The 21,088-nt window shown below is 53.6% G+C and overlaps 1 protein-coding gene across 6 annotated transcripts; it reads right to left on the reverse strand.

The window, feature by feature from the left end:
* Positions 1-1,716: 1,716 nt before the first annotated feature.
* PTCH2 (patched 2) lies at positions 1,717-18,183 on the reverse strand. 6 transcript variants are annotated; one of them, XM_032613338.1, is made up of 23 exons: positions 17,880-18,183; positions 16,979-17,320; positions 16,342-16,534; positions 9,842-10,031; positions 9,665-9,734; positions 9,383-9,474; positions 8,549-8,744; positions 7,828-7,949; positions 7,532-7,679; positions 7,315-7,446; positions 7,077-7,232; positions 6,900-6,992; positions 6,497-6,622; positions 6,285-6,403; positions 5,830-6,178; positions 5,368-5,680; positions 5,134-5,276; positions 4,868-5,048; positions 4,460-4,740; positions 4,233-4,370; positions 3,027-3,169; positions 2,840-2,939; positions 1,717-2,471 (listed from the first exon to the last, which is right to left on the reverse strand). In XM_032613338.1, the coding sequence occupies exons 2-23, from the start codon at positions 17,048-17,050 to the stop codon at positions 2,208-2,210; spliced, it is 3,621 nt and encodes a 1,206-aa protein (XP_032469229.1). In that variant the 5' UTR covers positions 17,051-17,320; positions 17,880-18,183; the 3' UTR covers positions 1,717-2,207. The 6 variants fall into 6 exon arrangements, 4 of the variants coding, with proteins under 4 accessions (XP_032469229.1, XP_032469238.1, XP_032469221.1 ...); XM_032613347.1 differs by having other exon boundaries at positions 8,636-8,744; positions 16,979-17,714; XM_032613330.1 differs by having other exon boundaries at positions 16,979-17,714.
* Positions 18,184-21,088: the final 2,905 nt, after the last annotated feature.

Genomic DNA, 21,088 nt, shown 5'->3' on the forward strand with positions numbered 1-21,088 from the left:
TTGATCTTGTGCGATCAGTGATGGGGAGCCATGAACGGGGCTGAATAGTGTGCACTGCCACGCAGGGTGGGCTGTCCTGCAAACACTGGGACTTGTCCCCAAGACTGGCTGTGGTCAGTGCCCCGGAACTGACCATTCCTGGGGTGGTCCGGCTCCAACTGGCTGGAATCCTTCAGCTGCTGCCACACCAGGACACTGGGCAATGTTTCAGGGTTATTCACTAAGCATGCAGTTGGAGCACAGGCTTTCAGCATAGCTAATATCCCACAAACTACAGAAATAGCACCTATGAGAAGCCGGGTGATGTCTTACATAAATATTTCATTTAAAATCCTGGAAGGAAAAACTAGTACCCTACAAGATAGGCTCTAATCTTCCCATTTCACAGATGAAGAAGCTGAGGCTCAGAGAGGTTCTCTGACTTTTCCAGGTCACTCAGCTGGTAAGTGGCACCGATGGAGTGACATCTTTTGCACTATTCCAGCCTGGTGAGCTCTCCTGCTCTACCCAAAAGCCCCTCCAAAGTGACCCAAACACTACTGGCTCCAAATCCAGTGTCCATCCCTTGGGCATCCTGGATGCATCCCCTACTCTAGGTTCCAAGCCAACCACCTGCTTCTCTTAAGTCTTCTCAAGCATCTTAGTGTTGATTCAGCTGCAGCAGTCTTCCCCCTCCCCCCCCACCTCCCTGCCCACTTTTGGTCAGAACATGATTTTCTGGCCTTTGGCCTGGTGGGGTGGAGTGTGAGAAAGCAGTACTCTGGGGGTGGGATCGGTCCTGGTGAGTGGGTGGCTGGAACCCAGGGTGTGTATGTGTGTCAGTTGAGACCGAGCCCTGGGATAATTGGAGAAGGGCAATAAAAGACCTCCCCCACCTCGTGCGTCAGATGAGACTCTGCACTCTACACCCAGGGGTGTGGCCAGAATCGTCCAGGCCTCTGTATAGTGGGCCTGTTCAACATTCACAGAACAAACAGCTCAAATACAGAGCCTCCCTGGTTGCTAATGCAACCTCAATTTCAGCAGTGCCCCTACTGATCCCCTAGCTGTCTGGCCAAAGATGCCTCTGGGGCGCCAAGCTGACTGCTGACTTGCAGAGGCCTCTGCCTTGGAGGTTGGTCTGGGCACAAAACTCCTAAAATACCTCCCTGCTATCCCCATCTCTGTTTCAATCGGCCACCTTCTTTTTCTTTTATTTTGGCTGCATGGCTTGTGGGATCTTAGTTCCTCAACCAGGGATCTAACCCGGGCCTGGGCCGGCAATGAGAGTGCCCAAGTCTTGAGCACTGGACCGCCAGGGAATTCCCTCAGACGCCTTCTTGATCTGCTTCCACTTCTCCTCTCACCTGTTGCCTGGCTGTGTCCCTCTGCCCCTCCCCCCATGCCACTCACAAAGGAAGGTGGGTGATGAGTCTGGAGAGGTGCACAAGGCTGGCTTATGATGGCTCTGAAAGCCACATGGCGGGCTTTGACATCAAAAGCATTTGTATCACTTTGTGTACTAAGCACTTCAGCCAGACCCTGTTACCATGTACATGACAAACACATTGGCTGAACATCATCTTCACGTGCCAGGCGAATAAACACACCAAGGACTAGGGTAGCCCCATGACCTGCGGCCCCGATGCCTCCACTTGCAAACTCACAGCTCTATCTGAAAACAAAGCGCCAAAGTCATTTGAGATGAGTTCATATAGAATATATTTCACTTTTAAAAATAAAACTTTCAGCATAGCTAACATCTATACAAACTACAAAAATAAACGTCTCCATATAAATAATTTATGTGGTAAGAGGTGGGCAGGGATACAGAGAGCCTACCCAGAAGTCAGCAAGCAGCGGGGGACCAGGACTGGAGAAGGGTGCTAGAGGATCCCTCAGGCTTGGTTTGCTGGGGGCAGCAGGGCGGGGTGGGAGGGGGGACAGGGCTGCACTGCAGCCTGAAGTGCTTGCTGGCTTTCACCCCACCCAGTCACGGGCACGGACACGGAGCACCCGGGTGTGCAACGCTGCTCACAGCCTAGAGGGTGGTGGTTTAGTGTGGATCTCAGGGAGGTCTGTGATGGCTGGGTCTGGGAGGGGATGGAGGCAGACAGCAGCAGCAGCAGGGCTCTCCAGGAGTCCGCCCTGCATTCAATAACCCCCCATGGCTTCCCAGTGCCTTCATGTGGCCTGAACAGGGTCTCCACGCTTCAGCTGCTCTTTCATCAGGTGGCTGGACATGGTCCCCTAGAACTGAGGTTGCTGGAGCCACTGGCAGCTGGTGTGGCAGCAGGGGACCAAGTAGGCTCTTCAGAGGCTGGGTGGATGTAGGCACCAGGCAGTGGGGGTGGGCGGAGGGCCACGGTCATGGAGGTAGTCACTCTGGCAAAGCTCTGGGGAAGGGTGGGGGCTACCCCCCACCTGAGCCCTCCTCCTTGTGCAGCTGGTGGGCTCAGGACCTCCGGGCTCTCCCTGTACATCTGTACCACCTTGGGGGAGACACCAGCCCCAGTGAGCCCAGGGGCTACTGGGGACGCAGCCTCCTTCAGCACCTCCCTGGCTGGGAAGCTGGGGTCTTTGGTGGCTTCCAGCAGGATATGAGAGCTGACAAGGGACAGGATGTCGAGGTCTGGGGCAAACCCTGCACCTCATGGCTAAGGTGGGTCCCGTGAAGAAGTCAGGAGGGCTGAGGGGTAGGGCATGATGTCTGGGCAAAGGGGGAGGCTGCCACCTTCAGCTGGTGGTACTTATGGGGAGGGGTCCCTGTGAGTTGAGCCCTGTCTGTTGGCTGCTGAGGGCATTTTGCTCTGGTTCTGTCCCACCCCGTCCCCTGGGCTGGGAGCAGGAGGGCGGTCACCTCTGGTGGGGGGCCCAGGATGGACAGCAGCACAGGCAGCAGCACGAGCCCATGGAGGAGGCCTAGGAGTGTGAGTACTGTCAGCACCACGAAGAAGTACCTGGGGGTGTGTGAGGCCAGTCAGTCTGGGCAGGTCCTGCAGCCAGTGCAGGCCAGCCCTGCCTCCTTGCCCCGAGCCCTCCCCTACCTTACAATGAAGTCAAAGTTGGAACCAGCAAGCATGAGCAGACCCAGCAACGTGGAGACGGCCCCATCGGTCACCGGGGCCAGTGTGTGCTCTAGGGCCCAGGCAGCCCGGAGGTTCCGGCTACCCTGGGAGGTCAGGAAGCCCTAAGGGAATAAAGTGGTCCTGGAGCTGCTCCTTGGCCAACCACGGCCAGCTCATCTGTGTCCCCAGGGCTCACCCATGCCTTGGCCCACAGAAGGCCAGGTGAACCGAGTCCCTGGGAGCTGCCCAGGACGCAAGCACGAGTCCATATAGGTAACACTGTATAGATGAATGAGACACAGGGATGTCTAGAATAGGCTGGCAAACTACAGTCTGTCCCACGTTTTTTTGTAAATAAAGTTTTGTTGAAACACAGCCACACCCATTCGTGCACATAGTATCTATGGATGCTTTTGGGCTACCCCGGCAGAGTTGCCACAGAGACGATATGGCCTGCCAAGCCTAAAATATTTACTATCTGGTCCTTTACAGAAAAAAGTTTGCCAACCCCTGGTCTAGAAGGATGGACACCAAAGTGATAACTTCTAGGGGTGGCATTTCAGAGGATTTCTAATTCTTTCTTGGTACTTTCCAGCATGCTGACATTTTTTGTCTCCCAAGGAGTATATATTATTCTTATAAGCGGAAAAATAATAAGGCTTTTTATGGGCGAAGAAAGAAGGGAGCTGTTTGCAGGGTCTGGCCAGGTCTGTGCCGGAGCTGCCAGCTGGTCCACGCCCCCCACCCCACCCCACCCCACCCACACTCCTCCCCTGCCAGAGACCATGAGGCTGTGAGAGAGGCCTGCCTGCCTCTGTTCTAATATCTCTGTCTTGGTGGGATCTTGCCATCCAGCTACCACCCCATTTCTCTGATCCTCTTCACTGTAAATCCATCCAAAAGAATTGTTGGTTCCCATTTTCTCACCTTCCATTCTGTCCTCCCCCCTTTCTGGTCAGGGCTTTGTCCCTCCTCTCTACTGAAATGGCTGCTTATTTATTTGTTTGTTTACATGTTTATTGCTTATCTCTATGCTCTAGAATAAGCTCCTTGAAGGTAAAGCCCGTCTGTAGTACTCTTATCTCCTCAGTTCTTAAATAGTACCCAGCACACAGTAGGTGCTTGATCAATATTTGTTGAATACCAAATCAGCTGGCCCACCCCTCCCCTAGTGCCTGTGCTCACCAGAGCCACATGGACCGTGAACTCGACACCAATGCCTACAGACGCCACAAGGATCACCACGGGGATGGCGCTCAGCTTGACGCCCAGGAAACCCATGATGCCAAAGAGCTCCACGGTCATCACTGTCAGGACCAGCACCTGGGGAGGGCAGGGCTCACCCAGGGCTCCTGGGCAGGGCAGGGTGGGGAGCTAGGGGTCTCTCCAGCCCCACCCCTGCAAGGACTCACTATGAGGGAAGCTGCCCAGGGGTTGAGCAGCAGCAGGGCGCAGACGAGGAAAGTGCACACCAGCAGGATGCAGACTGCCAGCAGGAAACAGCGCCGCAGGCCCAGATACTGCTCCCAGAAGAGGAAGGGGGAGCCGCTGGGGTAGGCGCGCACCCCAGCCTGGCCTGCCTCGGCACACGCTGCCCGGGCCCCCTCAATGGTCTCCACGAAGTCTGCAGTCTTCTGGAGTCCGTGCAGTAGAAAGGGGAACTGGGCAAACTCCAGGGGCTGGGCCGCCGGGACTGTGGAGGGCAGGGGACGGAGGGAGAGGGAGGGGTGGCCAGTAAGCACCGGGAGCAGTGGGCAGGGCCTTAGGGTAGGGCCTGTGTGGGCCCAGGCCTAGGCTCTGCGGGCTCCCCTGGGACTCACTGCGAAGGTTCTCCCCGGTGGTGTCGTACTTGTCATGCAGCCACTCGGGAGGTGGGGGGTAGAAGTTGGCTTGTGAGGCTGCCAGACCCAGAGGGTCACTGCTCACCCACATGGTCAGCCCCATGTAGAAGAGCTCAGGTGGTATCAGCCCGTCCTTGTCCACCAGCTTCCTTGTGGTCAGCTGTAGAGGCAGAGAGAGCTGAAGGCTGGGCCCATGGAGCCTGGAGCCCCAGGGTGCTCCCTGACCCTTCCAGTCCTCTCCTAACCTGGCTGAAATCAAGAGGCTCCTGGGCATCCCCGGTCTGGATGAGCAGCTTGTAGGCTAGGGCCCCATCCTCAGAGCCATTGCGGTATGAGTGGTGGGTGATGCGCCCAGAAGCCCAGTCCTGGTCAAACGCAGCCTGGATTCCTGGGGGAAAACAGGGTGGGGTCCGGTTGGCCTGGAGCTCTGGGAGCTCCTGCTGGCCGCAGCCCTCCCTGCCGGTCTCCTTGCCTCTCACCCTGTAGCCAGTTGCGGTAATAGTGCAGCCAGGTGCGGGGTGCCTGCGTGGCCGGTGGGGGCAGCACTGCCTTGAGGGAACTGAAGCGCTGGTGCAGATCAAAGAGGGCGCGTTGGGAGTGGGCGTAGTCAAAGCCACCCTGTGTCACCAGGGCCACCTCGTACAGAGAGAAGTACCTGAGCTGGGCGCTCAGGAAGGCATGCTCCTTGGTGCCCCGAGGCACCACATCTGTCAGGGCCAGCCCATCCTGCACCAAGGTCGATCCATAGAGGCTCAGGCCCAGAAGAGCCCCAAAAAGTACCAGCACCATGGCCTGTGGGAAACGGCAACTAAGCTGGAGGCCCAGGGATACCCTTGGGCCCTCAGATGCTGGGCTAAGCCCTCTTCCCTTCTTGGGGCCCAGAGATACCTAAGAAGCCTCTGCTGTGTCTCACCTTGACCTGCCTGGGCCTGGAGGCTTACCTTGGTGTGGGACTGGAGCAGCAAGGGTGCAAACTGAGAGCGGGCGAAATGGGCAAGATTCCAGCGGGCGCAGGGCAGGGACTTGCAGGCTGCCTTCTGCCTTGTCCCCTCCTCCTGGCCTAGAAGGTCCCGTGTTGACCCTCCTGGGCTGAAGAGCTCAGAGGCCAGTGGGTCAGAAGGTGGGGGCACCAGGTGGGCTTGAGGAGGCAGGATGGTGACCACATGCTGGCTGCTGGCTTCACAGTGCGCAAATGCCTGAACGGTGGCAGTCAGGTGAGCAATGCCCACTGGTACTGTCCTATCCCCCAGCTCCTGGGGCAGAATCTGAATCACCCGAGCAGAGCAGGGGCTGGAAGAGGCAGAGAGAGAGGGTGATGGGTCTGTGCCTGGAAATGCTGCTGAAGGGACAGGACGGGATGGGGCCAAGGAAGGATGGTCTGGTGGGGTAGGGATACCTAGAGAAGCAGCAGAGCACATCAAGGCGCTGGCAGTGGCGCCGGTGCAGGTCCAGGCTGAGGACCGCTGGGAAGACAAGCATCACGGCTACAAAGTTGCAGCCAACCACTACTGCCGCCTGCGGGATGGACAGGAGGGGCACAAAGCCTGGATGAAGCCTGCTCCGGCTCCATGCTCACCCTGAGCCCGGGCCCCGTTTGTGAGGCCTCACCTGCAAGGAGAAGGCCCGCAGTGCAGGGATGGGAACTAGGGCAGCCATGAAGAAGGCGACCATGTTGTTGATGGACGTGAGTGCAACGCTGGTGCCTGTGCGCTGCAGACACTCACCTGTGCGCTCCTGTCAGGACAAGGCAGCGTGAAGGACGGCAGAGGGGGGGAAAGGAGCCTCATAGCAGTTAATATTTATCGTACTGTTCTAAGTACTCGACTTGAATTACCTCACCGATCCTCACTACAACCCTTACGACACAAGCACTATTATCACCCCCGTTTACGGATGAGGAAATGAGGCACAGAGAGGTTAATTACCAGCCCAAGGTCACTCAAACCAAGAGGCTCTGAGCCCCTACGCAGCACTGCCTCAGATGAGCCCAGGCTGGAGGACGAGGCCTCACCTGGAGAGGGGTGCCAGGTGGAGCCTCTGTGAAGGCATGTGCCAGCAGGAATATGTCATCCACGCCAATGCCCAGTGCCAAGAAGGGCAGCACCTGGAGGGGCACGGGGCGGGCAGCTGGAGGAACCGGGCAGCCTGGGCCATCGGCCCCCAAGTCTGCCCCGCAGTCTTGATGTACCTGGGTAGTGGCGGCATTGAAGGCGATGCCGAGCAGGGCACAGAGCCCGAGGCCCGAGGCCACCGCTAGGGCCACCAGCAGCACCCCGGCGAGGCCCACGGCACCCTGGGACTGAGCACAGTCCCACCGCAGCATTGTCACGCAGGCGTAGGCCAGCTGTGGGGAGAGAGGGCAGTCTTGGATAGGGCCTCCCAGGGTGGAGGCCGGTGGTGGGGGACCAGGTGCCAGGAGGACCCACCATGAGCAGGTAGCCTCCCACCACACGGACAGCGCTGACTTCAGAGAAGGCGTGCAGGATGTCATCCAGGGTGGTGGAGGAGAAGGCGTGGATCTGCTGGGACGCGTTCCCAGGCAGGGCCTCCTGCGCCAGCTGGAGAGACAGGGCGGTGTGAGGGGCAGGAGGTGGCGGCGGCCTCAGGGAGCCGCGCTCGCCACTTCCACGCCTCCACGCTGACCTGCACGAAGCGCCGCTGCCAGGCCTGCAGCACCGTGCTGGCCTGCTCCTCGCTCCAGCCGATGTCGTGTGTCTGGTAGTCGCCCCGGAAGTGCTCGTAGAGCTGGCGGGGACTCATGAGCAGGAAGGTGCTCTGCAGGGCCTCTGCCCTGGTTGGGGTACAGGAGAAGTAGGGGTCAGAGCTGGTCTGAACACCCAGGAGGGGGTGTGCAAGGGGCTTTTGCCAGAGTTGCCTGGTGTCAGGGTGTGGCTCCCCAGACCTGGGGTGCCCTTACCAACTCCCAGGGGAGGCCCTACCTCAGCAGCTGTCCTTGGGGGTCTCTGGCCATGCCTCCCAGCAGCAGTTCCTCCTGCCAGTGCATGAACTTGTGGGAGAAGCCATGGCAGCCCCCGCTCAACTCCTGAGCCACATTGGGAGCCTGGAGGGGGACAGCGGAGGGGCTCATTACTCAAGGCCCTGGTTTTGGATAACTGGTGTCTCTGGGCTGGAACCTCCAGGAACCATGCTTGCCACGGAGCTCTGTGGACCTGGAGTGCAGACAACTCTTCTGCTGAGCCTCTTGCTTACTCTGTAAGGGAGCAGCTAGTGTCCTGCAGAGAGGAGGCCACAAGAGGGAGCAGAGGCCTAGAGACAGGCTGCGGGGAGGAGCCGGCATAACTTTGGTGGTTTTGGAAAAAGGTCCACGTACACAAGGCCACACAGACACTCAGGAAATTAGGTATGATACTCGTGCTTAGCTAATTTGTCCTGTTTCCCTGTAAACGTGTATTTTGATGAAGTCTAGTCTTTCTGGGCTTAGAAAAGGACAAAGGGATTCATAGGCCACTTGAGGGTTCTTTAGCAGAGCTGAATAGGAATGGAACCCTCTAGGTGTCTAGCATAGTGGGGGCAGGGTAACAACGTCCAGGAAATGGGGGGCAGAGCACAGAGCAGTCTGCTCTCTCCTAGAACAGGGGAACATATGAGGGGAAAGGGAAGGAAAATAACCTGTCCCTGGCAGACCCGGCTGGAACCCACCTGCCTGCTGTGATGGTTAGGGGCACTAGATGGGCAGTGAAGGTCGTCAGGGTGCAGACAGGGCCGCCCCACGTAGGCCTGGCCCACCTGTGCCTTGTCTAGCAGCTCCCGGAAGCCCTCAAGGGAGGCAAAGGGGCCCAGCTCCTCCAGCAGTTGCTCTGGATCCAGGTTGGTCCACTGGATGTCAGGGCGGCCCCTGCAGGGGAGAGCTCACAGTTGGTGAGGATCAAGGATCAATGCACCCTCCAAACCACTGCGATGGGACCCATGTAGTAGCCCACCCTCCTCCTAGCTGCTTATCTGTGTCTCTGTGTGGAGGGTGGGCAGGGCTCAGCCCAGCAGGCTGCTGCAGTGAGCTGTGGGCAGATACCGGGGCTGAGACGGACCTCAAGACAGATGGTACTTAACACAATGAAAAGGCCCAGAAAAGCCCCATTGCATTCCTTCCCAAACCGTCTATCCTTGGTTCTAATACATAACCATACAGGCACCTGCTTATAACAGGTTTTCTTTCTGGCCTGGGTCACAGCTGAGCTGACACCTAGTTAAGTCTCCCTGGCAAAGTCTTTCTGGGGATCTTTTCCATCCTTTGTTCAGATCTTACAGATCTTCGTGTTTTGTCTAAATAAGACAGGTCTGCCTCTCCTTCGGAGGTGAGGCGAAGGGGGATGTGGAGAGAGCTCTGAGGCTGCCGGTGCTCTGACCCTGGCCTGGGAGGTAATTAGGCCCTGGGTGAGCTTTTGATCATCATCTTTACTCCCACCCTCCTTTCTGCTGGGGAGATCCTGGCAGGGGATGAAGCAGGGCCCTGGAAGCAGCTGTGGCAGCACTCACGGCAAGTAGGCAGAGCCCCCTTGGAGTTTGGCTCCTTCCCAGAAGCAGTCGAGGGGGGTGAGGATCACGCAGGGAAACAGCTTCTCAATCATCTGCCAGGGACATCCCAGGCCACATCAGTCCTGTCTCTGGGCTCTTTTCTCCATGACCTTTGTAGGATGCCCTCTGCAATGCCCCCACCTCCCGACGCCACCTCCCCCTTCCCTGTCTCTCCAAGCCCTCCCTTACTGCAGAAAAGGCTGCACCTCTACCTAGTCTCAGAGAACAGCTCAGGATACTCACCCGCTCAATCATTCCATTTTCAATTAGGGGAACTCCTGACTTGTAGCAGATTTTGTTCAAATCCCAGGACCTGCAATAGCCAGGGGCACAGGACATCAGCAGAAGAGGCGGATTCCCGCTCCAGCCCTGCTGCAGCACCTCTCACCCCCAGCTGCTCAGGGGCTCAGTCAGACTCACTTTCCATAGAGTGATACTTGCACTTTACTGGCGGTGAGGGCTGCCTGAAGGTGGAGGCCAAGTGCCTCAGGTGTGAGGACGTTCTCCCCCTCCTGGCGCGGGGTCTGTATCAACATCTGGGAGGTGTATGCAGCCTCCTCCCCCAGCTTCTCCTTGGTGTATTGCAGCTCTTGGCTCACCCGGCTGCCCGCTGCCAGAGCAGAGAGAGAAAGCTGGGGGGAAAGAGCCTCAGTGGATCAGAGCTCTGGGGGACGTGGGACCCTAACCCATAGAGGCCTCCCAGGACAAGTGGGGGAAGCTTCTCCCTGATGGCCATGCTGACTCGCAGGCTCCTGGCCCTCTGCTTGGAATCTGGAGTGGAGAGGTCCAGCTGTGTGGCTCTGTGGAATTCTTGTGGGACCTAAGGTTTAAGCATGAACCCGGCTGGCTGGCTTTGGAGCAAATAACTTTAAAATGAGATATCAACATGAGCTGGGCCAGGGTGGGGTTCTGGGGGTGTCCTGGTAAGGGAGCCCTCACTCAGTCCCTCTCTACTCTGGTGGGGAGGAGAAGGAGGGACAGAGGGGCCAATCGGGAGGCTGCCCTTGGAGGGTCTCCTAAAAGAACAGGTCTAGCGCTGGGGGTGGTTCCTAGTTCAGGTTGTCCCAGGCAGTGGTTTATATCCAGACACTTTTTTGCAAACTGCTCTGCAAAGGGGTGGGGTGTGCCTGGCAATAATGGCTCTGTGGTGGCACAGGTGCGGGGGAGGGTCAGACGGTCTTTCAGTGTGATGCTGCCAACATACTGCTTCCACTCATGCAAGCACTCCTGGATCCTGGCAGAGGTGACATCAAAGCGGGCCTGGGGAAAAAGATCCCTTTCACCAGCCTCTCTGTTCAGACAACGGCGAGTCCCGGCGCCAGGCCTGCCTTCATCTCCTTGATCAAGTCCTGCATTGCACTGGCCACGGAGGCCAGCTCTGTACCTGGGATCTGGGGAGGTGGGGATGCTGTGAGGGATGCTATGACCTGACTGTGGTTTGGGGGAGGCGAGGGCCAGGGCCAAACCACCCCGGAGGCTTTGTGGACTTGGCCTGGTCTTAGACCCATAATCCTGCTTCAACCCATCTGGGGCCTCTTCCTGTAGGTCACTGCCACCCTTGGGGCCCAACGGACTGCTTCTCTGAGACTCCAGCCCCACCTGGGATTATCATGCTCCCCAATCTCTTTTCCAAACCCACACAATCCCCTCCCTCATGCGAGCCCCAAACCCTTGGTAACTCCCCATCACAGATTCACCCATATGCTCACACCTCCCATCCCCACAACAGTCTCACACAGCCATCATCCTGCCTTCTCCGCTGGCAATTCCACCTACTCTTTTTCTTCCTTTCCTGACTCCCCACTCCTCTGCAGCAGGTCCGTACTGCAGTGTTTATTTCACCAGGCTTGGGCCAGAGCTGCCACAAGGAGGGACAGGAGGGGAGGGCAGAGGTAAGCTCCTCACAGTAAGTGAGTTTGCTGAGGGGAAGGAGGCATGGCAGAAAGAAGGAACCCGGACAGAGCTAATAAGAAAGCAAGAGAAAGAGACAAGCACAATTTAAAATACAGCATCAAGGGAATTGATGGTTGGGACTCTGCACTCTCACTGCCGAGGGCACAGGTTCGATCCCTGGTCAGGGATCTAAGATCCCTGCAAACCATGTGGCGTGGCCAAAAAATTAAAAAAAAAAAAATACAGCATCAAAGAGAATAAGGAATCCTCAGAGAAAATGAGGAAGAGAAAAAGATAAGTCTTCGCTGACGATGATGATGACAGATATGAGGACAGATGCACTAGGATGTATTGTGAGGCAAGAAGAGATGGGGCGGGGGGGAGGGGCACAAAGGCTCTGGACAGACCTGGCTTTGGGTCTTGGCTCTGATGCTTGGTCTGTGCTTGAGTAGATTACTTAGTCTCTCTGACCCTCAATGTTCTCATCTGTGAAATGGAGAAATGTCTACCTTGGTAGAATTAGAATCAATGTGAGCAAAGTACTTAGGAAGTTGTCCAGAACACAGTAGGTACATATATGGAGTTATTATTCAATGGCTGCTGGGAGAGAAATGATATGATGGAAAAATGAGAAAGAACTGGAGAGAAAAAGAGACTGTAAGTGAGTGGGGAAGAAGCAGGGGGAACAGGGGAAGGAGACGTCAAAATCATCACATTTGTTGAAAACTTTACATATATACAATGGAATATCACTCAGCCATAAAAAGAAATGAAATTGAGTTATTTGTAGTGAGGTGGATGGACCTAGAGTCTGTCATACAGCGTGAAGTAAGTCAGAAAGAGAAAAACAAATACCGTATGCTAACACATATATATGGAATCTAAAAAAAGAAAAATCGCTCTGAAGAACTTAGGGGAAGGATATAAAGATGCAGGAATAAAGACGCAGACGTAGAGAATGGACTTGAGGACATGGGGAGGGAGAAGGGTAAGCTGAGATGAAGTGAGAGAGTGGCATGGACATATATACACTACCAAATGTAAAACAGCTAGCTAGTGGGAAGCAGCCGAATAGCACAGGGAGATCAGCTCGGTGCTTTGTGACCACCTAGAGGGGTGGGATAGGGAGGGTGGGAGGGAGGCACAAGAGGGAAGAGATACGGGGACATATGTATATATATAGCTGATTCACTGTGTTATAAAGCAGAAACTAACACACCATTGTAAAGCAATTATACTCCAATAAAGATGTTAAAATAAATAAATAAATAAAAGCCACTGAACTGTGGGGGGAAAAAAACAACAACTTTACAAAAGGGAGAATATAACCGGTTAGCCAGCATGGAAAGAGTCCACTTTATAGGTAATCCAATAAATGCAAATTAAAATAGCAATGAATTATCATAGTTCAAATTAGCAAAAATTTAAGAATTGGTCGTACTCATTGCTGGCTTACAGGAATGCATTCTAACTTACCTACTGCAGGAGTTTAATTTGGTACAATATTTGGGGGAAAGCAATACTGCAGTATGTTTTAGGATCCTCAGAAATGTTCATAATCTTTGGTCCAGAAATTTCACATGTGAGGACCTGTAAGCTATTGTAGGGACTCAAGCTGTCTCTGTGTGGAATGGGAGCCATGTTATGTTTTAAGAAGAGAAGTGAGATGACCTGGCTTTTTCATCACCTGATATATTCTGGAGCTGAGCTGTGAATGATGCATAGGAGTTGGCCAGGGAAAGAAGTCAGGGAAAGGGGTTCTGGACCAAGTGCGTGCAGGTAACTGTAAGAGGCTCCGTGTTGCTGGGCTGCTAAGAGTGAGGCAGAGACAAAGCTGGATAAGCAGCCTAGAGTATGCTAAGGAGCTTGAACTTGGATTTGGAGACTCCCCGAAACCCAGTAGAGAGTGGTGGAAGGGCTCTAAGCAGGGACTGACTCGGCCAGATTTAGAAGCACCACAGGAGGGCAGTGCGGAGGCAGATTTGAAGGTGAGGGGGAAAGATGAGTCACTTAATAGACCTCAATTTCCTGGGCCATCCTCTGAAAGGCCTAATGATTCAGGGCAGCTGGGCCCTTCCCCAGCCTTCGGAGGTGAAACTTGATTAGTCTAATAAGTCAATCACAGTAATTCCACCGTCTTTGCCAAGTGAAGGATTTAGGCATAGGATGCTACACAGTTCTTGCCAAAGTATATAACCAAATGGGAAGTCAGTGGGGGTGGATGGTGGGGAGGGATAGGTGGTGTATTTTTCCTCACTTTCAAAAAGGGATGCAAGACAGGGATGACTTCCCTTTTCTACTGCTGCAGCAGCCACCTTGGGAGAAGGAGGTGATAAGCCTGAGGACAAAAGCCCAACATGCAGAAGGCAGAGGAGAAAGATAGAAAGAAACTGGGTCCTTGCTGATGTCCTTAGATTGCTGAGTTATCCATCCTGGAAATTCTCTACTGTCTACTGCTAGACTCCTTGTTGGGGGGGATAATAAATCATCCTACTTCTTCCTTCCTCCCTCTTTCCCTTTCTCTCTCTTTCATGTGGCTAAAAGCATGCTAAATGATACAATCAGGAGTATACTGCCAGGCCTCAACTAGAGCAACAGCCGCAAGGGTGGAAAGGAGGGATCTGAGAGAGGCTGAGAAGGAAGAATTTTAGTTGTTTAGTGACCAATCAGGTGAGCAAGAAGAACTGAGGCTGACTCTCAAGGTTTCAGCCTTGGGTGTCTGAGTGAATAGTGGTTCCACCAATTGATACGTGGCTGTCCCCTGCCTTCCTGACAGAAGGGCCATATGTTCCTTATCTTCAGGGACAGCTCCAGTTTCAAACCATCTCTATCACTGTTCCTGTAAGTACTAGTTGGGCTACATGTTATGATTTTCCTTTTTTCTTTCCTTTCCTTCCTTCCTTTCTTCTTCTTATTTTTTTTTGTCTGCACCACCTGGCTTGCGGGATCTTAGTTTGCCGACCAGGGATCAAACCCGGGCCCTCGGCAGTGAGAACACAGAGTCCTAACCACTGGACCACCAGGGGATTCCCTGTGATTTTTATTTTAGAGAATTTATCTGAGTCCTTCAGCTTTAATATTGATCAGGAAGGAGAAGTCACATTCCAAATCTCACCATGGCAAAGCTGGAGAGTCCAGAACTCTGATAGCTAATGTCTAGCTTCTTTCTTTGCTTTCTGCATTAACAAAACAGGAAAGGAATGGAAAATACCCTTCAGTCCTCACTGCCTAGGGCATTGTTGGAAGAAGCCTCAATGACAGATGTACAGAGAAAAGATCAGGTCAAGATCACTGCTTTCACCTCACCCATAGCCCCAGCAATACAGGGCAGAGCGATATTCTTTTTTTGTTTTTAAGTAATGTCTTTTTTTTTTTTAAATAAATTTATTTATTTTTATTTTTGGCTGCACTGGGTCTTTGTTGCTGTGTGCAGGCTTTCTCTAGTTGCGCTGAGCGGGGGCTACTCTTCGTTGTGGTGCGCGGGCTTCTCATAGCAGTGGCTTCTCTTGTTGCAGAGCACGGGCTCTAGGAGTGAGGGCTTCAGTAATTGTGGCACACTGGCTCAGCAGTTGTGGCTCGCGGGCCCTAGAGCGCAGGCTCGGTAGTTGTGGCGCACGGGCCTAGTTGCTCCGCGGCATGTGGGATCCTGCCAGACCAGGGCTCGAACCCGTGTCTCCTGCATTGGCAGGCGGATTCTTAACCACTGCGCCACCAGGGAAGTCCCAGAGTGATGTTCTGACATAAAGAGAAAAGACCTAGGAATTGATTACCACCCTCTTATATCACCCTAGCACATGCAGCAGCAAAAATCCAGTGGGATCCAGCCTATCCTGTGCTGGAGTGTAGAAGAAAGGATGAGGAAACATGGAGGTTCAAGCAGTGTTTAGATTGGGAAGATCTGGGGAATGGAGAAGGAAGAAGAGGTGGGAGACAGCCTCTACTGTGGCAGGAAATCCAAGAGTCATTTGGGACCACCCAGGCAGCAGTAGTGTGGGTGGGGCTATGTGCACGTGCGTGTGTGCGCAAGTTTGTCTTGGGGCTGGGGGCAGGCAGGCACAGAGAAACATCTGCTCTGGACCCCAGGGCTGGCCTAGAGTGTGTATATATGTGAGGGTCTGCAGAGGGCTGGGGGGTTGGGTGGGGATGGGGTGTGCGAGCCCAATAGGCAGGCAGGCTCCAGGAAACATCTGCTCTGTATCCTAGGGCTTGCTAGCATTTAAAATAACTCAAGGGTGTGAGAGTCTAACCTGGGCCCTGCCTTTGGGTGTGGGCCAGGGCTGGGGGAGGTTTGGGTGAGCCCACAAATGTAAATTTCCCAGGAAAGAACAGAGGAGAGTTGGACTCTGTTAAAGGGTTGCCATACCAGGCTCCAGCAAAAGAGAATTATGTCAAAACTATTAATAAGAAATGATTTTACTCTAATGCTACCATTAGGAAGTGAAGATTTGGTTCCATTTGACTCTGCTGTTGCCTCAAAGTACAGATTCTGTGCCACTTTTCCACTAAATGGTTGCAGGGGACCTCGGTGTATGGGACCTCTCCCTGGAAGCCTGCCAGATGATTTACTGTTTCCCCAGCCTTCTAGTTCTAACTTTTCTGATTCTCCTAGTTAGATGTGATCTCTCCCTGCCTTCTTTTATACAACATAATCATTTTCTGCTTTGTATTATATTGTATATTATATCCCAGCATATATTTTACTTTCCTTGCTACTGAAAGATGGGTCTTGTTTTAGTTGCCTTTACAAGCACTGCAGTGCAGTCAAATACATATTAAAGATTGCCAGTAAATGCTAAATAAACACACACGCACTCACAGATAACTGTTCCATATACCCATTCACAGGGTTCCACCATCTGCAGATGTCCATCTATGGATGTGAGAGGGAGCAGGTCTCCAAGACGCCCAGGCTCTGGAAGGCAGGTGCCCCCTCCAGACCCAGCGCAAAGCCCACTAGAACTCAGTAGCCAGCTCCTCACCCTATTCTCACCATACCCAAGCAGCTATGGCCAGTGTCCACAACTCACCTTCCACCCAGAGCTGTTCTAGGTCTGTTTCAATGATGGCCACGCGGAGACCCAACGCTAGGGCCCCAAAGGCCAAAAGTCCCAGGAAGAGCACTTTGCCACAGTGTCTCTGGATCCCACAGCCCAGAGAGAAGAGCAGGCCCTGGAAGTAAGCACGAAGCCAGAGTGGAGCCTGAAGGCTCCCAGCTAGGATCTGGGATGGAAAGAGAAGGGTCAGCCAGGCATTACTGCAACAACACATGAAACCTTTCCCTTTTCTCCTTATTACACCCTCTACCAAGCTCTAGCTTCTTGGTTTCTGGATACAAGACAGAGGACCTAAACAGACACGGGCCCAAACTTGGAAAAAATTTGACTCCATTCCCTGCTTCCCACCCGATATACACCTGAGGAAGGCACAGATTCCTTTCTGAGATAGGATACATATACACACACCTGTTCTCAGGTGGACAGAGGTGGATATAGACACACCTACTCTCACCGGGCAGAGCAGGAGACACGGACAGACAGACACACAACACAGCCTTCCCGGGCGAGGGCCAATAACACATGGCATTTAAGAGACATCACACCTTGCCGAGTGACAGACCTGGGGTCTCTAGACCCGGCCCCTTCTTCCGGCTTCCCCTCCACTCACCTGGGGTGCTGCAGATCGAGCTGGGGGTGTGTAGCCCGGGGGCAGCTCCCCAAGGGGTGGCGGCCGAGCCATGCTGGCGGGGATGGGGGGCCTGGGCGCCCCCAACCCGCGTTATCTGGGCGCCCCCATAGGCTGGCCTGGTCCCGCGTACCGCGAGGTCCCGCGTCGGAATTCAGTGGGGCCGCTCAGCCGCGGGTACGGGTGTACAGTGGCGTTCGTGAGCTGTAGGAGTGCAGGGCGGTGCGGGCCCGGGGCGCGGAACCGGAGTGGCTCCCGCGTGCAGGAACAGCTACGCGACGCCCGGCGCGGCTCGAGGTGGCGACCGCTGTGCCGAGGAGGCGTCTGTAGTCCAAGAAAAAGGGAAAGGCTGGGGCTACGCCCTCCCTTTGGCTTAGTCGCCGACAAATTACCCGGAGCTGCGCGGCCGGATCCGTTGCTAGGCAACGGCGCCGCGGGGGGCGGGGCAGGAGACCACCCAGGCAGGGCCACCCCTCTCCTCGCTTCCCCGCCCGCCTGCCTGCCCTCGGGGAGAAGGAGGGAGGGAGAACCCGGAGAGGCGATGCGTTGGCCAAATGTTAAGTCAGGAGAGACCAATGCTGAGAAAAGGTATCTGCTGGCCGACCCAACCAAGACCCAAAGACTGCTTTTCACAACTCTCTGCCTCCATTCTCTCCCACGTCAGTCCACTCTCTCCACTGAGGCCAGTCATCTCTCTAAAACGCGAATCTGATGACAGCTGCAAAACACAAAGCCCACTTGGAGCACAGGGCCCTGCAGGATCCAATCAAAGTCTTCCCTCCCATAGTTCCTTCACACCCACCCCATGTTCCTTACAGCCCTGCAGAGCCACATGTAATTTCCTAAAGCCACCATGTTATTCCATGTATTTCTGCCTTCTTACACGTGGCCCTCTTGTTTTGGCAGGCCACCTTCAAAATGGAGCATGAGGGAATTCCCTGGCTGTCCAGTGGTTAGGACTCCGCGCTTTCACTGCCGAGGGCACGGGTTCAATCCCTGGTCGGGGAACTAAGATACTGTAAGCCTCTCAGCGTGGCCTGGGAAAAAAAAAAAAGAGACCCAAAACTGAACATGCATCAACCATCCGCCTTTGAAGTCTTCCTTGAGTCACACCACCCCTCCTAACGGATAATTGCTTCTTTGTGCGCCTTATAACACTCAATTTATATATTTATTATTGCACGTGATACAATTTATGTACTTGAAAGTCTGCCTCCCTCACTAGAGAGTAAGTAGGTGCTCAATAATTGTTGAGTGGGGCTTCCCTGGTGGCGCAGTGTTTGAGAGTCCGCCTGCCGATGCAGGGGACACGAGTTCGTGCCCCGGTCCGGGAAGATCCCACATGCCACGCAGAGCGGCTGTCCGGAGCCTGTGCTCCGCAATGGGAGGGGCCACAACAGTGAGAGGCCCGCGTACCGCAAAAAAAAAAAAAAAAATTGTTGAGTGAGTAATTTGAGAGTTGCACAAACCAGTCTTGGAAGTGACTTGGAAACAGAGACTAGTCCCTTTATTAAACTTTCAACTGTCTGGCCTCTGAGTGTGTTTCTGCAGGTTCCTGACTGATTAACCCTGAGTGGCAGAGGAGGATAAAATCAATATACTAGCATGTAAAGTCTGGGAAAGAGAAAAAGAATCTCCAGTAAACTCATTACTCTAACACAACTACTATTATCTCTGGCCAATTTCTTGGTCAATTCTCCCAGACTTGTTTATGATTACATCACAAACATTTCATGTTACTACATAGTCTTTGTATCAATCATTCGGAGAATGTCCTTAGGGACAGATTCCCAGAAGTTGGGGTGTTTGGTCAAAAAGTATGAACAGTTTTATGGCTCTTGCTACACATTGCCAAACTGCTTTTTGAAAAGTTGTGTCAATTAACATCATCTCCCTGGAGATCTCTCCTCAGTTCTGGGGAAAGGGGAACTTTAGGCCAAGCGGGTGAACACCTAGCAGGTTTGCCACTTCCATTGGTACATTCATCCAGCAAAATGCCTTGGAGGAACTAATACATATGTGATGGTGTTGGCTAAGTAGTGACTACACAGTAAAAGCAGCATATGTGCATAGCACTTTGTTCCTCCCTGTCATAGAGAAGAGGGTCCTGTTGTGGATAAAGAAAGTATACCCTCAGCAATTCTCTGGAAATAGAAATAGCCTCTAAACTAGGTTGTGTGGGCCCCCAGATTGCTCTTGCGGCTATAGCAAAAGATGAGTATGGCTGGGTGTCGTCAGGACTGGAAGTAGTTCTTGAGGCCTCCTTCCTTCTCGCTAGATTTGGAGACATAAGGTCCATGGAGAAATAGATTGCTAATCACCTGGGCCTTGGGACTGTTTCCACAGCAGGCCCACCATTGCTAACAACTGTGGTAAAGTCTGGCACTTCTATGGATGCTTTCAGGGCAGGGCCTGCCTGCTGAGAAAACTTCTTGCCTTGTAAAGTCCAAACACCAGGGTGGGAGAAACTGGTCTGCAGTTCCAACAATTCTAACCCAGGGCCTAGTGCCCTCTGACTGCTCTGAGCTCCAAAGTGACCTTTCTTCTCCCCAACAAAGTTGAGTTCCTAAGTACAGCTGAGTTCAGCCAGGGTGAGCTAAAGCCACAGACCCCAGGGAACAGGGAGGGAAGAAACTGCTCTTTTCTCTCTATAAACAGCCTGCTTCAACTATGGAATAGCCTGGTTCACAGTCACTTCCACTGGACCTTGGTATGTGTCTTGGGCCCAAACCAGAGAAATTCTCCAAGGAATAACAAAAAGAGAAAAGCAATCATTCATTATCACCAAGGAGTAAATCTCACTACTGATTGAGACAAATATTCCTTAAGGTCTCTTATGGAGCCACCACTCTGCTAAGCTCTGGGGTTGCAGAGTACCTGATTTTTAGAAGTTCATAGCCTAAGAGGGAGCACAGAGACCACATGGGAAACCACTGTGAGCTGGAATACTCAGGGAGGTTTCCAGAAGTGAGAACATCTGGATGGGAGAGGTGGGAGGGTGACAGAATCTAAAAGGAAAAGACGGGGCTTCCCTGGTGGCGCAGTGGTTGAGCGTCCGCCTGCCGATATAGGGGACACGGGTTCGTGCCCCGGTCTGGGAAGATCCCACATGCCGCGGAGCGGCTAGGCCCGTGAGCCATGGCTGCTGAGCCTGCGCGTCCGGAGCCTGTGCTCTGCAATGGGAGAGGCCACAACAGTGAGAGGCCCACATACCGCAAAATAAATAAATAAATAAAAGGAGAAGACATGGTTCAAGGTCTGGATCTTTCATTTACTGGCTATGAGATCTTGGGCAAGTCACATAATCTCTGACATTGCCCTAAGGATTAAATGAGATAATATATATAGCTGAGGAACAGTGCCAGGAAAAGTGAAGCAAACCACCACACACACACACATCAGGGTAGGGTCCATGAGGGAGGAGCCAGGGCAGGCCTTCTTTCCCTGGTATTCCCCAAGCTACTCACTCACCATGCTTTGAGCTGGCTTCTGTTACCTGGGCCAGGCAAAGTCATTGACATTGAGATGTGGAGGAGGGAAGCAGATGCCCTAGCAGCCCCCTACCACCACCCATTATGTTTAGGGGCCAAGCCTGGGAATGTATGCCCCTTCCCTCTAGGCAGATTTATTCCAGTAGCACCTGTCAAGTCTCTAGTGCTACAGGCTGCAACCAGAGATCAGAAAATGGCCTTTTACCTTGATGGTGAGGGAAGGAGAGAGGATAAGAATCAAGGCAGAATTTCCCCATTTATCCATGGCAGAAGAGCCCCTGATGCAAGCCTTCTGGGTGGTGGCAGATGGCTCAGGCTGAAGACAGGTCATCCTGACCTCTAGTAGAATGTGTTCTCCTGCTCAGCCTCTTTATCTCCCTGTCAGCTCCATCAGAGCTGAGCTTTCTAGACCTTCTGTCTGGGTGGTCCTTCCCCACACCCCTCTCCCCCTTCCTCAGACACATTTAACTATTTAAAAAGCAGCATACCAAGACCTGGCTTATGTACCTTCTTAGGGGTAGGGATGCCTGTGGATTAAAAAAAGTCTACTCTTTGCAATTCTCTGGAAATAGGAACAGCTTCTAAACTAGGCTGTGCAGAC

The sequence above is a fragment of the Phocoena sinus genome, chromosome 1, assembly GCF_008692025.1.
Source record: "Phocoena sinus isolate mPhoSin1 chromosome 1, mPhoSin1.pri, whole genome shotgun sequence".
NCBI classification, from domain to species: domain Eukaryota; kingdom Metazoa; phylum Chordata; class Mammalia; order Artiodactyla; family Phocoenidae; genus Phocoena; species Phocoena sinus.

Bases quoted from the DNA above. Each gene is read 5' to 3' on its own strand.
- PTCH2 (XM_032613338.1), bottom strand. From the start codon at position 17,050: ATGGCTCGGCCGCCACCCCTTGGGGAGCTGCCCCCGGGCTACACACCC. The intron at 8,745-9,382 runs GTGAGTGCTGCC...TCTCCCCTGCAG, and splicing joins GGGGGCTCTGCCTACTTGCC to GGGCCGCCCTGACATCCAGT. The intron at 6,404-6,496 runs GTGAGGCCTCAC...TCCATCCCGCAG, and splicing joins TGCGGGCCTTCTCCTTGCAG to GCGGCAGTAGTGGTTGGCTG.